The sequence below is a fragment of the Haemorhous mexicanus genome, chromosome 7, assembly GCF_027477595.1.
Source record: "Haemorhous mexicanus isolate bHaeMex1 chromosome 7, bHaeMex1.pri, whole genome shotgun sequence".
Lineage (NCBI taxonomy): Eukaryota > Metazoa > Chordata > Aves > Passeriformes > Fringillidae > Haemorhous > Haemorhous mexicanus.
In genome coordinates, this window is record NC_082347.1 from 13995505 (window position 1) to 14012851 (window position 17347).

At 38.4% G+C, this 17347-nt stretch overlaps 1 protein-coding gene across 2 annotated transcripts in view; it reads left to right on the forward strand.

Moving 5' to 3' along the window:
• The window catches only part of CCDC6 (coiled-coil domain containing 6), a 48623-nt gene extending 35976 nt beyond the window's left edge, over window positions 1-12647 (forward strand). Inside the window, exons 6-9 of one of the 2 annotated variants that reach the window (XM_059851142.1) lie at window positions 32-188; window positions 3346-3446; window positions 7184-7308; window positions 9649-12647. In XM_059851142.1, the coding sequence (XP_059707125.1) occupies window positions 32-188; window positions 3346-3446; window positions 7184-7308; window positions 9649-9840 (575 nt within the window). In that variant the 3' untranslated portion in view covers window positions 9841-12647. Of the gene's footprint in view, window positions 1-31; window positions 189-3345; window positions 3447-7183; window positions 7309-7658; window positions 8655-9648 lie in introns of those variants that run through there. The other variant, XM_059851143.1, reaches the window with a different exon arrangement.
• Window positions 12648-17347: the final 4700 nt, after the last annotated feature.

Sequence of the window (17347 nt, forward strand, 5' to 3'; positions counted from 1 at the left end):
AATCAACTTTTAACAAAACAATGAATTTCAGATTCAGAGAAGATGGCACAATATTTAGAAGAGGAGCGACATATGAGAGAAGAAAACTTGAGACTTCAAAGAAAATTACAGCGGGAAATGGAACGTAGGGAAGCTCTCTGCAGACAACTGTCAGAAAGTGAATCCAGCTTAGAAATGGATGATGAAAGGTTTGTATTTTCTTGGCCATCCAGATGTGTTGGACTTATTTATCAGTATTTGTACTACTTGTTGAATATTATGGAATAATTTTAGAACTCATATGTGGGTTTAATATGTGTATCAAATTCCAGTATAGTCCAGGAATTGTATCAGTGTTGTACTAAGAAAATACTTATATCTGAAGATTGTTTTGGAGTTTGATAATATATATTGAAATAAATACAGCTGTGGAGTTGAAAATCAGGATAATTTGATCACAACACTGCTTTTGCCCCCAACTTGGTAGATGCAAGGAATTCTGTGAGGTAGGGACAGCATCTTTACTTGGGCCTGATTTGTCCTTTGCAGAAAGTAAAATATGCTCAGCCAAGTACAAAGGGATACTGTCTAAAACCTTTGAGAGAGGAAGCATTTCCAGAACTGTTGGGTTGTTCTTGATGTCCAAACCATAACATCCTTGATTTTTTTGTCTTTTTTGCAAGCTGTTTTACTTGCCCTGACCTTACAGATAGTCTTGAATCTTTCATGGTTTATATTGTGTCTTTAAGTGTTTTTTCATGTCATAGAAATATGACAGTGTTATATCTTGAAAGAGGATTTTAAGTACATTTTGAATAAAACATTCTTAGTTCTTACCAAATGCTCATTATTTGATTGTATTGTATATTATTTTGGATTTATGGTGGTCCTTTAGAATAAATAAAAAAGTTACTCTGTGCTACGTATTTTTCCTGATACTGAGAGATTTCTGTTTCCTCTTGGGTTCTTAATATATTTCTTATAAGATGTAATTTATCAGAAACAAAGTACCAGATATTTTGCGGTAAGGAGTACCCTTAAAGCTCAAAGTAGTGTGTTCATTCTAATTAAACACCAAGGCAACTTGGCCTATATTACGTTAGCATTTGGTATTAAAATGTAGCAAATGCTTTATAAATTAAATTGTTAGAAATAGAGGATTCTGAGGTTGGAATTTTTTCTTATTAGGCTTACCTTTTCTTCCACTATTTACAATGTAATGGAAGTACAGCCAAAATCTAAATCTGTGAGAATTACCAGGATTAATCCAAAATCGTAGAGCATCCTAGTAATTTTTTATTGTCCACTTGTAAGTAGTGGTAACCCGGAAAATGCAGGAAAATTTGATTAACTATTCAGTACTTTAAAGAAATTGTCATGTTTGATTTTTTTGGTGCTACAAAGGCCTGACAGACTAACTCCAAATCCAGTATTTGCAGTGCAAGTAATAGAAAGCAAATTGAGGGACAAAGCAGGCACTAGTAGTTAGACTAAGACAAAATACTTGTGGAAATAGGTGCAATAATGATTTTAAAATGTCAATTTCTGTCAGCTTACATCTTCCTAAAAATGATGGTGGTGATGGGTCAGCTATCCATCTCTTTCAGTTGCATTCTGTTAGCTGATGCTAATTATTGCTTGTAGCTGAGAGTGGGTGATGATCCTATCCTGAATGTAAAGGACACAGCTCTCCCAAAGCCTCTTTCTCTAGACCAGCAATAGCTTTGTCTCAATCCTCCATCCTGTTCTTGGGAGTAGCAGGGTAATACCTGAAACCAGGCCACATGCTAATGGGGTGCTGCTGTTCCACATCACCTGAGCCAGGTAGTGGGATGACTTTTAGGAAACTCTGTTTGTGTAGAAGGCAAGGGGGTTAAATCAGAGATGCTGCCTTGCTGGAACTCACACCCTGGTCTGCATTGGAACCTACTGTGTGTTGCAGAGGTAGCTTAGTTCAGTTTCATTAACCTTGCCACTGGTTGCTCTTTTAAAAACTTGCATATTTAATTAAACCCTAATTTATTAGTTTGTTAGTTTTCTGTTGTTCTCTGTTGCAGCTGCTTTTAATACCTGGTCCACCCAAATTCAAACCAACTTTGATATCACTACAGTGTACTGCCTGTGCTAGGGCATGTGGCTTGTTAACTCTGGTTAAAAACCAGCAAGATGTAGTATCAAAATATGTTTCAAATAGTCTATGGACAGACCTCAAAGTAGTCATTGTGAGTTCCATCAAATAGGAATAATTTTAATGCTGTTCCATGTTATTGTTTTTTTATTATGATGGGGAAATAAGTGCAGTTACTAAGAATTCTTGAGAACACACTGGTAGAAGAGGAGACAAGTAAGTCAAAGGGCTGTTAGGTAGCAGATTTGGCCTGCTGCTCTGCTGTGTCCAGTAAAGAAACACAGCTGAATCTAATAATATAAACCTGTGTGCACTGATTTGCATCCACCTGGAGAAGGTGAGCAGGGGAGAATTTAATCTAGAAAGTGACTGAAAAAATCTATGTGGAGAGTGCCTAAGCAACTCAACCTGAGACTGCCAGTGTAGTACTGTGGGGAAAAAACCCACAAAATCTCATCAGTTAAAAACAGTGAGTGACAAGTAGGAACAACTGGTGTTATTTTTATTCTTTTATACAGCACTTGATATCTGTGAAGAAGCTTCAATGTAGTCAGTGAATAAAGGACAGATAAATATCACTAAAATTATTAGAGGTGGGAAAAATGCCTTGCCTCGGGTTCTGATCTGTTCAGTTTATCATAGTGAAGTGTGGGATGTGTTTTGCAACACAGCCTGAAAATACCTTTAGGGAGGTGGTCCTGGGTTCAAAGTGTTTCTCTGTTCCAGTGGCACAAGATGGGATGAGCAAATGTTTAAATGTTGGAACCAGAGGGATTCAAGTAGGAAACAGGGCATGTTTTTAATGCTATGGCTGATCAGCTGTTGGAATAAATTGTTAGTACTTTAATGATTTCTTCACCCTTTTTCATAATTTCAGATTAGTGCTGAATGCCTTTCTGGAAGATACACTCCAGCCAACCAAGCTTTTGAGTTCAATGTAGAAATGATGTGTGAAGTGCAAGAATGTAGAATGGGTCAGATTGGATGACATGGTTTACATCTCTGACCTTAATACATACTATTTAATCATATACAACTTATATGGTTTTAACTGCAAATGCCTAAGAGAAGTCCAGCTGTTTCCATGGAAAGTTAAGCCAGTGTCAGCAATGGCAAGAGTTCCTGTCATGACTTCCTAATGTGATTCTTATGGGAATTGAAAAAATCACAGTGAAACATTTAAAACATGGCACATTTTAAAAGGTTTGATCTAATTATTCTTTGCCTTTTTTTGTTAGATATTTTAATGAGATGTCTGCACAAGGATTAAGACCTCGCACTGTGTCCAGTCCTATCCCTTATACACCCTCACCAAGTTCTAGCAGACCTATATCACCTGGTAAATATTTAACCCAGTTTCTAAAATTATTGTATGCATCACATAGTAACGTGCCCTATTAATATATTTAGGTCAGTAGCCTTTCAAAGCTAGTTTGGAGAAAAATCCTGCATCATAAATGCAAGAATAGTTTTGCCTTAGGTGTCTTCTAGTACAGCATGTTCTTGGATGGTGACCAGATATTCTGTATTTCAGATCTGTGGACAGATATTGAAGATCAGTTAAGTAGCTATCACTTGAACTTTATTTATTTTGCTCTTTTTTTCTCTCTTGCTGTCTTTTTTTTTCCCCTCCCTTCCCACACAAGTTGCTCAACAAGACACATAGTTCAAATGGATTTCTAGAGTCTAATGAAGAACTAGTAATGAAATAAATATTGTACTCTGGATCAAAACTTCTTACAGAAGCTTAATCTTGAACATGTTGGAAAAAAAAGTCAATTTTCATTTCTCTTCAGTAGAGAAATGGCTTTTGTACTTCTGCTATTTTCTATTATTAAACAATAACTGTAAAATTAATAATTCCTATCTCACATACGTTGTATAACAGAAGCGACCAAATCTTTTCTGAGTTTCTAATTACTGAATATATTATAAGTCAAATGAAATGCATTTGTGTTACTAACACATTGATTGCCTGAAATTCAAAATCCCTTAAAATTGCACTTGGACATCGATTACAAGTTGTTGGCAGTGGGTGTTTCATGGTGCTCACAAACACCTTGTACATAAAGAAATGAATTTGCATGCCTGGCTTTCCCACGATCACCTCTAGAACCTGCCAGGCAGATGAGATGTGCTCTGTGTTGACACAAGATGGGATTGAAACATTTTATTACACAGGTCTGCTAGAACATATAAGTATCATTAGATCCTTGAATTTTCAAGGTTGACTGTGGTTTCTCAAAGGACTGTAAATAGTTTTCATCCAGGTGTTGCATGTGTGAAGACCAGCTATGGCCGTAAGCCATGTTATGGTGTTAGAGATGAGCAGTGTGACTATGAGTTTTCAGAAGGTTTTTGCATTTCTGAAATGAGCCAAATGACTTGACTTTCAAGGTGTCAGGGTGTGTTACCAAGAAAATTACACACGTTTTCTTACCCCTTTTCTGTAACTGGGTGTACTGAAGTATAGTTGTGCCTACAGCTGCTCTGGAGGAAAGAGGAACAGCTTTGCTTGTGGTTCTCTGTGTGCAGCCTGTATAACAGTACAACTGCAGGTTGGATCTGCAGTCACACAGTAATTACAGCTCTGTGTGGGACAGATTACCTGCTAACTTACAGGCTTGCATCTTACATTGCTTAGCAATGCACCCTGTTTAGGTGCTGATGTGTCAGTGCAGGAGAACTCTGCCAGTTTATTCCTACACTGAGACTGAAGTGCATTCCTTGTTCCCTGTGGACTTGATTTCCCATCAGTAGTTGGTACAAGACTGAAAAATTTATCCCACAGACAGAGGATGCTGAAACACACTCTGAAGCACAGCTGAAATGATTGTTTCTAACAGAGTTTAGGAGTTTGGAAATTTTGGTGTGGTAAATGTTCCAGGCTAGCTTGTCTGTGCAGGCAGCTGCATTAATCTCCTTTTTATCTGATAAATTAATATCAGCAGTTGGGAAGTGTCAGACTTCAGAAAAATAGAAGCTGCAGTTTGTTAGAGAACTAATGAGATCAATAGGGAATTTTGTAGAGCTGTCTGGGATAAATTAATGCAGTAATGGATGAAAACAAATAGGTTTTGAGTGTATTTTGTATCTAAAGTAGTACAGTAAGATGATGGCAGAAGTTTCAGCACAGAATAATAAAACAGCTGTATGTTGCATCAAGTATTGATATGACTTGGCATATTTCATTTGGGAAATTACGTGCCTTGAATATGTGGAAGCAAAATTTGTAACCAGATAGAAATGCTATAATTTCATGTGGATAGCTGATTGAATGGATCAGATACTGGCTTTTGAATCCCAGAGTCTTTTGTGCCTGCATGGCTTGGGATACTATTTTTGAAGACTCTTTGAAGCTGAGATACTGCTGAGGTTTCTAGCACAGTGATCTGTGCTAGAAATCTCCTAGAACTTTGAAGATAGTGTAATTACTGTTACTCCTAGGCAGCTGGGGATTAGTTGTTCTAATTACCAGTTAGTCTTCAGTGTAGTTACTGTTCTGTGCTTTGCTGCTGCTACATAGATGTGTGGGGCCGCAGAGATGAACTATCCTGAATGTATGTGCACTGCTCTGCTTTTGTTTCTTTGGCTGCCATGTTGACTTGCATTTGTCAAGCTTGTGGAGCTGGATTATTCCAAAGCAGTTCAGAATTGCCATGTTCCAAAGGTGGCTCTGTTTTGCCTGTTATTTCCAGGCTCTTACCTCTGATTGGCTGTCTTGTCACCTCCCTGAGCACTGACTTGTTTCTATCCTTGTTACTTAAAAAAGCACTTAAATATAACACATGTGCTCTACAGATAATTAGATTGTGTAGTCAAAAGGCAGATTAATTTTGTTGTTACTCTCTAGTGGCAGGGATTTCATGGGAGTAACTTGTAATTTGCACCAGACGTACATTGGCAATGTAACAGAATCAAACAGAATTGAAGGAAGCACAGGTAGTTTTTTTTTTATAAGACTTCATCAGTGATCTGAGGCTTATTCTGTTTTCTCATCCAGATCTTGTCTCGTCTCTTGTAGTCAGGAACACAGGTGCATGCAGACAGGGATGGTGCTGGGTGTTGCTGCAGGGACTTTGTTCTGTATTGGTTTAGTGTTGAAGTGTGAAAACTGTTAAATCCAGTGTGGTGTTATAAAAGTTTAATAGGCCTTCAGAATTGTTTTTTGGTCATTTTTCTCCAAAGCAGTTGCTTGAACTCTAGTTGTAAACAGCTAAGTCCTGTCTTCTTCCTTGTGATATTTTTGTCAGAAAGCAGAAAGGAGCAAAAGGTTTTGGAAAAAAATGTGCTCTTTTGAGAAACTCAAGCTGTTCAGAACGCTTTAGGTGTGAACTTGATGCATTTGGCAGTTGCTGTTTCTGTTTTCCTTGGTTAAATAGACCTATACAGGAACTCTGCATTTTTATAATTGAGTTCTTACAAAAAGGAAATGTTTGGATGAAAGAATTAAATATTTGCAGTTTTGGATATTGGGCTTTCCTTAATGTAGATAAAACAAGTTGTAATTTTAAATGTTAGTTGCTAGCCTAGTCTAGCTAGTAACATTTCCCAGCATGTTTTAATTTCCCAGTCCCAAAGGTCTTTAAAATGCTGAGGCAAAAGAGAAGGAAGCCACGGTGCAGATCTGGTATGCCTTGGAGAAGCCACCTACATCCAGATTTTTTGTGGAACCTCATTGTGACCCAGTGCTAGATGGCTTCTCCAGGCACAATCTCTCTGCTTCTTCAGACTGTATGGAGTTCAGGGAGCCATTTCCTCCATGGAGAAATGGAAATATTTATGGACTAGAACTAAGCTACTATGGGAGTCTTACACCATTTATCTGAAGTGAAAAATTATGTTTAACATTCTATAGTATATGTTTGAAACATATGGTAGTATGCTACAGGAAAAGAAAATAAATTTGCATCACACTTCTCAGTACAATTAGTATTTTCTAGATGGCTAATCTGTAGCACTTACCAATTTTTAGACTATCATTGGTTCAGAACCAAAAAAATTAAAAAAACCCTCGCACTTTAGTTTTTAATATCAAATAAGAATGTTGATGTTACCTTGTTTTAACAATTTTAGGTCTGTCATATGCAAGTCACACAGTTGGTTTCACACCACCAACTTCACTGACTAGAGCTGGAATGTCTTACTACAATTCCCCAGGCCTTCATGTGCAACATATGGGACCATCCCATGGTATTACAGTAAGTATTTATACTAGTAAATACTTGTTACCAATATAGTTTGGTTTTTGGAAGTTATGATTGGTTGTCCTTAAGCTTTTTTACAAAACATTTTTGTAAATGTTTGTTTTTGTCTCCTTACTCCAAGACACTTATTGCTGCTTTCTTCAACCCTGATTTTCCTCTTCACCCCTCAGAAACTGATTCTTTTTGGAGAGCCTTGTTTTCTGCAAAAGAATAGGATGTTTTATCATCTTAAGGACAGTAATAGGTATCATCTTATGGATCAGCAGGCAGGGTGTGAAAAGTGATGTTCTAAGCTACTAAGCCTATCCCAGGAAGTAAAAACATTGCTTTCATTTTTCTCCTAGTCTCCACCATCTGACGGATGAGTCATCTGAGGTTGCTTCAAGCTCAGGTTTTCTTCAGGATGACACACAATGCTACCATCATGTCACTGTAACAGGCAGTTAACTCTTATTTTCTATTGTCATTGGCAAAGAAGAAAGTTAATATAAACATTTGTTAGGGCAATTTCTCATATCTTTCAACTGAATTTATTTCCTTTTTACCTGCGATGTTTGATGCATTTCCGCTTCATTGTGTTTCTTCTAAATATTTGTGGAGTTCAATGAGCAAACAAAGCCTAAATATTAACTATATGGCAAAATACCTTCTGGTTGTTGTATCAAGACAATTTTGATTTTTCTCAGCAGGTATGGCAGCATGTAAATATTCATCAAAAGTTTTGCTTATACTTGTCATTCTCAGATGTAAAAACTGATTTTAATAGAATTTTTAGTACAATGCTAAAATGCAGCTGCTTCTGGTTTAGGTGGGTGTGCAAAGGTAATTGTCACAATTTCACTGAGCTGAGGGGGGTGGAAACGCTGCAATGGTAGGTAGAACAGAAAGGAAGCTGGAGCTCAGCAGGAGAGTAAAATTGTTTTTTGGGGCTCAGCCCATGGCTGTGTGTCACATGAGTTTGTCACAGGAAGATCTTTATGCTTCTGGAAAACATGGAAACTAATGTTATAAATGAGTTTGTCAAGGAACTTGCTCTGTTCAGTCTCTGTGAAATACTACTTTTTCTGAAACTCTAAATGAATTGAGTCATTGTGAGAGAGATCATCTTAAGGACAAAATACTAATTGTTCAGAGAAAGGTGTTGACTAGCAGCTCATGGCTTTGTCTCAATACTGATACCAAGTCCCCTTATATTATATGTATGCAAATGCAGTATATGATATTAAGTGTTTCAGAGGCATCAGTCAGTTTTCAAGAATCTCCTGGCTTTTACATATAACTTTAATCTATTGTACACAGTTGTGCAGAAAAATAGATACAATATATTTGATTTGACTAAACTGCAGTTTCATTCTTGACTCTTCATTTTTTGATCTCCATTACAAAATAAATTTGACTTTGCATTTGATAGTACATTTGGTATAGAACTGTGATCATTCTTCTCCCCAGAGCTGACCACCTGTAGTTGATTAGTAATTATGGGTAGGTGTTTTGTAATGCCATGAGGTTGTTGATTAATGCTAACCAGATTGGTAAGTAATGAGCATTTTTGTTTCAGAAGTGCCGAAGTTAGTGTTGTGGAGTGTAATTTATATTTTTGCATTTCTAGCATTAAAGATTATCCTTCCCCTCCTGCCCCTCAGTTTGTAAAGATAAAGTGGGGTTTCAGTCTTTCTTTAAATGTACCAGTTGTTGAAAATCTGTGGTTTCTGTTGAGGGGGGTCTCTCTAACAACTCCTTCACTCCTGCAGCTCAAAGCATTGTAATATGTTTTTTGTTCTCCAAAGAGTAACTTGTATTATCCTTTGGTTTTGCTCCAGTGTGTGGGCTAAGAGTCTTTCAGCTAGCTAGAGATTCTGGGCAGACTCTGATACTCAGAGCTTTCCCACCCACGCTCAGGTACCTCATCCTGGTACCTCATGTGGCAGCAGCATGAAGTCAAGGCTTCCTCAGCACCTACTGGTCAGGCAGGCACAGCTGGGAGGTGCTGTGCCTGCAGCATCTCATTTCTTTTTAGGTTGCTGGTCATCATGGGTAAACATATCTGCAGGACATGTCTTGAGTTCGTTTCCTGCAAGCTGACAGGAAGGAATGCATGTTCTCTTTGATGTGAAGAGTACTTCCCCTTTCCTTTGCTACTCCATTTCAGAGGAACATTTATTTTTATGTAAAAGTTGTATTGTGACTCCTACAATGTTTTGAGATTTCTTCTTCCTACATAATTGTTCAGACTTGTTTGTGTGATTTTTTTTTTTCCCTTTGCCAAGATTAGAGGACTTGCACCTAACATTGTTCAGGAGTGTGTTAAACATGATTTCAATATTTGTTCTGCAGAGGCCTTCACCACGAAGAAGTAACAGCCCCGACAAATTTAAACGTCCCACTCCTCCTCCTTCTCCAAACACGCAGACCCCAGTGCAGCCACCTCCGCCACCACCTCCGCCACCTGTGCAACCTCCGGGCCAAGCCGCGGCATCGCAGGCAGCCAATTTTCAGCATTCAGTGCATCCCTCCTCTCAGCCTTAGTGCATGTGCTCTGCAGTCTCTATGTCAGAAGTGGACTCATAACACGGAGCAGTTTACTAAAAGCCAAAGGCTTACTTGGCATATTTGGATTTGACTTATTTGCACTGAGGTTATATAGGCTTCACTGTTAATTGTGTTGTAAACGTTTGTATAAAATGCAGCCAGTGTTGTGGGTCTACAACACTAACTTAACAAAATTTTCCATCAGTGTTTACTTGAACTACATGTATGTCCATTCTCTGGCTGGAACATTTGCTACTCTGTTTGGTAATACGGCATTATGTCGTTTTGCTTGGCTCCAGAGCTTCATTTTCCTGGCTTTTAGGTTTGTAAAATTAAAGGGATACCTTTTTATATTTTTTCATGACAATTTGCAGAAAATGAAAGGCATGATGGGCTACATGATAAATTCTAAAATATTACAGTGTTTACCAAGCTTATGGAAGATCAGCACTATGTTTCAGTCGTTTAAAATATCAGCTTCTAGTGCAAAAGTGAGTCAGACACCCTAATCAGTGCCCAAGACACAAGCTCTCTGGTATTTTATAGCAAATCAGCTTAATTCACAGAGGACACATCCATACTTCTTCTCCTGTTTAAAAGCACCTAAATCACATGGTACAGTCAGAACTTTACACTGAGGGAACTGGCTTGTTGGAGTCTGTGGAATGTACAATTCGTGGACCTTAAGATTTGATGATGTCACTTGACATTTCTGCTAACCTGTAAGCTGCCCATACCGTGTGCCCTGTCACAGTGACTGTAGGGGAGTGTGGTCCTGCCCACAGGTTACTGAGAGCTGATTCAAGTGTGTGCTCTTGGATTTTTTTGCTGCAGAAGGCAATGTGATTGTAGAGAACAGCTAATGATAATTTCTTTCTTGTTAAAATATATTCGTTGTGATTCCCCTGAAGCAAAGTTTGAACAGGTATTTTAAATGTTCAAAAGTCTGTTAGAAAACGAAATCAGCATAGAGGAATATATTGGCTAATAGCCAAAACTTTGTATTGCTTGGTAGAAACAGAGTACAAGAAAGTAGCACAACATGGCACTAATGAATGCTTCTTTAGCAGCCTAAGCCGGTACAATGTATAAAGAAATGTATTCCAAATACATTCTTTCCATTCATTTAGCACAAATAAATTGGTTTCACTTTGCAGTGGAACAAAGTGTCACTTCTTGATATTGACATCTACTCGGTTACATTTTTCCTGAGGTTCCTGTTGAGTACTGGGGTTTATATATTATTGATAATTTTAAATGGTTTACCTCATATATATGGATATGTGGGCCATGGAAAATGACAAGAGAATGTTTATTTTATGAGAATATGTATCTGGCTATAATCAGAGCAAAACATGAGTAATTTATCTTTTGTTTACAAAAGTTTGTTTGACATGCTTAATGCTTTATTAAGAACATTTTTAAGAAGGAAGTACAGCATTCTGGTAGTATACTAACTCTTGTACATATAATGTCATGTTTGCCGCTCACCTATTCAGTCAGAATTGCAAACTGAAAATCCTTATGAAAATAGTGATCTAAATCAAAGTTGTAAGTTAAAATAATGTTGTAAAATGTTCCGCTTAAGGCAAAATTAGAATTTCTTCACCATAGCTATGTAGTTTCAGCTCTGAGAGAATTTAGAGAAATGCATATATAGTCTATTACACTTCTTAAACCAATATGGGATCAAGTGCATTATCAAATTACATTACATTAATTATGGTAGTTACTCTCCAGTCAAACAATTCTCAAGATTGTGGCAAACCTAAAATTTGACAACTGCTTCCACCTGAAAATAATTGACCATAGCAGATGCTCAGCTTTGCATAGAGGAAACTCAGCTCTGAGCATTCTAATTAAGCAGAGCTCCTGAATAAGTGATAGGATTGAATGGGGGAAAGTGACAGATAGTCAGAGGTGGGACTAAGGTCAAGACAGGATCAGCTTAGTTTGACGCTTGTCCTTTTGTAAACATAAGACGAAGAAAAAAATATACTCTCTGTTAAGTAGGATTCCAGCTTAAGTATCCCAGAATTTAAAATGGTGCCCTCCTTTCTGAAGTGCTTTGAGATCCTTGGATGTATGGCTCTGTGAAGGGCAATCTCGTGGTGGTAGTAGCACAAATGTGGGTGGAAAGGGAAGAGCCTTTGATGGTGTTTTAAGATCTCAAAGTGGAAAATTGCCTAGAATAATTTACATTTGAAGCATATTCCAAAACTGAATTTGTGTAACCCAAGTTCAGCTGCTGTTATAAAGTGTCTTAGTGAACTTTCCTTACTGTTCCAGTGGGACTGTTACCAGAAGAAAGTAAAGAACTGACAAATGTATACTAAACCTTGAAAGTGTAAAAAGGCACTAAATTGGCCTTATTGAACTAAGAACGTTGAACAAACATTTGCTTGCAATCAGAAGTGTTAAACTCTATTTGTAGACTTTTTGAATAAGATGAGAAATTGTGCACAACCATCTCCTAATAAATGTAAATGGATTTTCAGTTTTCCTTGTGAATTATAGTCATGAATTATGATTCTGCAGCTGTGATTTTATCAGATCTATGGACTGGAGAAACTCAACAGTGAGGTCCAGCTCACTATGAGGGCTTAAGTGCTTTGTTTCTCTCAGAAGCACCTGGGTGGTTTTGTGACATCCTTTTCATCATTAATGCCTCTCAGTTGCACACTGCATTGTCACCAGCTGTGTAAGTCCACAGAAGCAATTTCTAGCTGTGTGGAGCATTTTGTGAGCGTACCCCTTCACAGCTAAAGATTAAAAAAAATAAAATCTACTTTTCAGCTGTTTCAGCAGTTCTTTCCTCTCTGACAATCAAGCATACAATACAATTCTTTTTGTATTTTCTCTCAAGGGATCTGGCTTGGACACTGGAATGCAGCTGATACTCTGTAGAGCATTAAGAGTTTATTTTATCCACGATTTGTTCCACAGAAGTTCTTTGGAAGAAGAGGTGGGACTGTTCGGAGGTAGTCTTCAGCTAAAAGCCAGATAAGACTGTTTTAATTACATGTACTCTTCTGAGAGCATATTCCCAAGGGCAGAAAGTACATCAGAGTTTTTCCAGAAAGTGTTAGTGCTGTTCTATTGGCAGTTGCTGTACTGGAGCTGAGCAGAACAGATTCCTTTCCTGTTAAAATGTTTTCATTTAGGAATCTGCCTGCCTGGGTGGAATCCCTGTGCACTTCAGCTGAACGAAAAATGTGGTCTTGGAAGCAATGAAAATGAGGAAGTTTCCTGGGATCTGTGCAAGTTGCACTGCTGACAGGAGAGTATATGGACTGTTGAATAAATGGAAACTGATCATGGAGACAAATAAAAAGCCTTAAATAGTTCGTCAATCAAAGAAACACAGTCTCTCATCCTCAGTGTCAGTTATTGCTTTGCTAAGAGGATGCAGCCAGGGACCTTGATTGAGTTTTACAGTGTTTTTCCTGATCCTAATGCTTAGTTTTTCAAGCAGTACAAATTCTAATACTGTTCAACTCTTTCTGATGTTTCCTTTTTTGCAGTCATGCCAGTCTATTTCTTTTTGATCCTTGGGAGCATGGAGCATGGACTATGCAGAACATATTTTTCCAGTTCAAGCCATCTCATAAGAAACCAGAAGGTTTATGAGTGTAAGCTATAAAATTATAACACATGCATATGTTACAACAACCTCCTTGAGAGGAAAAATCTCTCCTCTTGAAGAGAGAGCAAACAGCCCCTGAATACCAAATGGACTGTATGCATAGAGACAATCTGATTTCCTCAGTTCCCTGAGGGGCTGAATTCCTCTTCCAGCCTTTTTTTTTTTTTTTTTTTTTTGGATCATGGTTCTTAAAATTTTTAATGATTTTAAATTTCACTTCTTGCTATAAGAAGTTCTCAGGATACCTTTGTGTTAATTTTGGGTAACAACCATTAGTCCCAGTACAAGCAGAGTTTGAGTCAATGCCTCTGTGCTGACAGGAGGAAGTCACTGAACATGGCAGACCGTGGCCTTTATGATGCAGTAAAAGTGGGAGTGTGTGCTCATATAATGATTTATTTTTCTAAGCAGCTGGTTTTGGTGGTTTTGGATTTTAGGTGTGTTCTGAAGAGGAGATAAACTGTGGAGTTTGGCACTGCATTACAGGCAGCTGCTGCTACTTTAGGGAGAAGACTGCTTGTGCCTGTTCTGCTAGTTGGGCTCCAAAGAAAAGTACTACCTCATCTTTCAGTTGGGATGGTGTGGCTACAGGGTCAGCAAAAATGCTATAGCTCTGTTAGGTTTTATTCTGCATGTGTTACCTGGATGGGAGTCTTTCCTCACTGCAATGGGGCTCCAGAGGTTATAAAGCTTTTATAGAAGAGGAGTGAAGACTTAGGACAGATGGTTGAAGGTTGAGTTTGTGAAAATTGTGTCCCTGTAGCAACATTGCTGCTCAGAGTGCTCTTTTTCTAGGCCTGGAAATTTCCTGTATTAAAACTCTTTTAGGCGGGGGCGGGGGGCATTTTTTGTGATTTCCGTTGAAAAAATGCTGTGTTGCAGTTCTTCAAGTTTATGGTGTTGGTACCTAATTGAAAAACAACAACCAAAAAAAAATCACAAAAAGCAATGCCCCTTTCCACAGAAATATTGGAAGTAGTCTTCTGTGTGCAAAGGTGGGTTTTCTCATGATAAAACATAAGTCTGTGTCTATAAACTGAGATGTTTTATTCTAGTGGTAAAACCTAAGCTGTCCAAAGCACTTTAGCTTGTGATTGCTGACTTTTGTTTTGGCAGGTGTTTCAGATGAAATCAAAGCCTCCTGTGGAGGAAGAAAAAAATCACCTGACAGCTGTAGACTGTTCCTTTCCTGCAGAAATACAACAATTTCCTCAAATGCAAGCGAACAAGCATCCTTGAGCTTTTCTGAAGCTTCTATTTAATTTCAGTACCTTGGTGATTGCTCTTGTATAGTTAGAGAATCAATGAAGCCTCATTATAGGTTGGTTGGGTGTCTAGCTGGTTGTTCCTTTGTTTTTCTGATCCTAGTGAAGGAAGCCTGTTCCAATTTGGATCAAACAATGGCCAAAGTGCAGAGTTGTTGAGCTTGAATACAAGTGGTGACTTTAAGAGCATTCACTGTGTTGGTGTGGGTCAGAGTTTATTGTAAGAACCTCAGATATAAAGAAGTTTGATTTTTTTTTAGCAGGTTACATTCTATTCCTGTACTAGCTGTATTATTGCTTTTTTGTGTATCTCAAGGTGTTTACATATACTTGTAATTGTTACAATGTGTCTGTAATCAAGCTCATCTGTGCCTTCATGCAGACTTCCAATAAACACTTGATATTTTGTATTTACTGGTACGGAAGACTACTGGGTGGATGTATACTTCCTTCTCTGTCAGCCTGTCATCACTGGGAAAAAGAGGAAGAAAAATGAGACCTGGGGGTCTGAGAAAGTTGCATGTTTGTTTTTGCTGTCTTTGATTCTAGTTGGGTCATTCCTTCTGTTAAATGTCCGAGTGTGTAACCTGGGGAATAACCTGTGCACATAATAAAGTTTGCATAGGAGGTGCTCTTCACTTTGCATTAGGTGGAAATTCAAAGTACAAAGCATGCCTGTCTCCATCAGTTTTGCTTTGTCTTGGAAGAATATAGCTATATTTCTTTAGTTATTATTGTGGGGAAATTCCAGAGTACCTTTCTGAATTAAACATGTCTGTTTAACTTCTCACAGCTGCCTTCCATGGGACTTCAGGGTTTTTTTGCCACAGCAAAAGCTGCAGTGTTTTTGGTCTTGTTGACCTCCTTACCTTGAGGGTATTTTTCCTTGGGAGGGTGGAGTGGAATAGAAAATAATAGAGTTTCATCTTACCATTTTTTCTCAGTTCATAGGAGCAGAGAGGTATATTTGTACAAAGTTAGAGAAAAATATCCTACGTGTTCTGAGTCAAAAGCTGTGCATGGCAGGACAGCTATTTCTCTAATCTGATATCAACTCTGAGAAGGAGAGAAGACAAAAAATGTTTCCTTGCCTATGCTAAGGGTTGTGCTGTAGATTCTGTAGCTCAGAAAAGAGTGCTTTTGCTATTGCTTTGTAGTAAAGATCATGGTATCAGGTGCTGTCTTCCAGCTTTTCTTGATTGTCTTGTAGTCACACCTGATTGTTCAATTAAGTCATTCTATGATTGATGGATTCAATTTTCTAATGGAGATCTGTCTTAGGAATCCACCATAATTTTTGCTGTTTTGACATATTTTTTTACTAAAACCTCAATCAGTTATTATATTTAATGATTTTAGAGCATGAGCCAGTGTAAACTATAGATTGTATGTATTTGTGTAAATTCTGTGACTACTTTGTTTTGCCATCTCTTTTGATGTTTCTGATTTTGTCACTCTTTTTATTGTGTGCATTCATTTGTCAGCTTAGCACAGAGGTCACCTGTGGTGTTCTCAGTAGCTTGTCTGAGTATTACTTGCTGTGTCTGGCTGTTTTGCCAAGATTCTGGGTTTAGATCTGAAAGTCTCAGAGTTACTTAACCTTATCCTGTATTCAGTGTCTTGAGTGTTGCTAAACTTGTTGGTTGAATCCCCTTGTTTCTGTCATGTTCAGCTGCTGCTCTGGCCTCTCTGTGACTGCTGTTCTGCTCAAGTCAGCACATTGTGCCTGCAATGGAAGTGTGCCCTTCCATCCTGACCAGTGAAATCCTTGGGTTCTGATGGCTGCAAGTTCCTGGGCACCAGGCCATGGGTGTATTTCAGCCAATGCTAACCTAGCTGATCCATGTTACTCTGCCCTTGGAACACAGGCAGTGTTTCTTAAAAGGCCTTTATTCTCGTCAGGGCCCTGCTGCACATGCTGAGCAAGCAGTTGTCCTGCCTGTCCCTGACTGCCATGGCTGGTGGGTCTGGGGACTGGGGGAATAGGCTGATGCTTTCTTTGTGCATGTCCTTTGTTTTCTGACATTTGTCTGAACAGAAATGAGCCACTTGAGCACTTCCAGAATAGCAGCAAAAGAGGGAGAGATGACACGTTGCTGGTTTAAGTTCAGGTTGCCTCATCCAGGTGATCACCCCTTTAGATGGTTCTGTTTTATTTCTTCCAGTGCTTGTACCCCTTTATAAAGGAAAGCAAGTTCCCAGCACTACAGGGGTTAACTTAGAAATCCTGGTAAACTGCTGAGAGTGAGAGAAAGAATGATGCATTGCGCAGCAAGCAATTTTAATAAGCCTAATCCTTCCTGAATGTAAAGGTGCTGGCTTGGATATCAATCTGTTTCACATGCTTCTGAGACTGTTCTGTACCTTTCCAAGTACACAGCACAGCCATCCTACAGCAGCAAGAAGAGGTTGAGGTCAGTCCTGCATTTCCCAGATGGACACTGAAGGTATGTATAAAGACTATTAAAGACTGTTAGTTCACTTGGATGCAGAAAACAGAAAGTACAATTGGAAGGCCTGAGATAGGAACCTTGAGGCTTTTGAGCCTCAGGGCTGTTGGTGAGAGTCATCTGTGTTCCAAATCCTGTATATC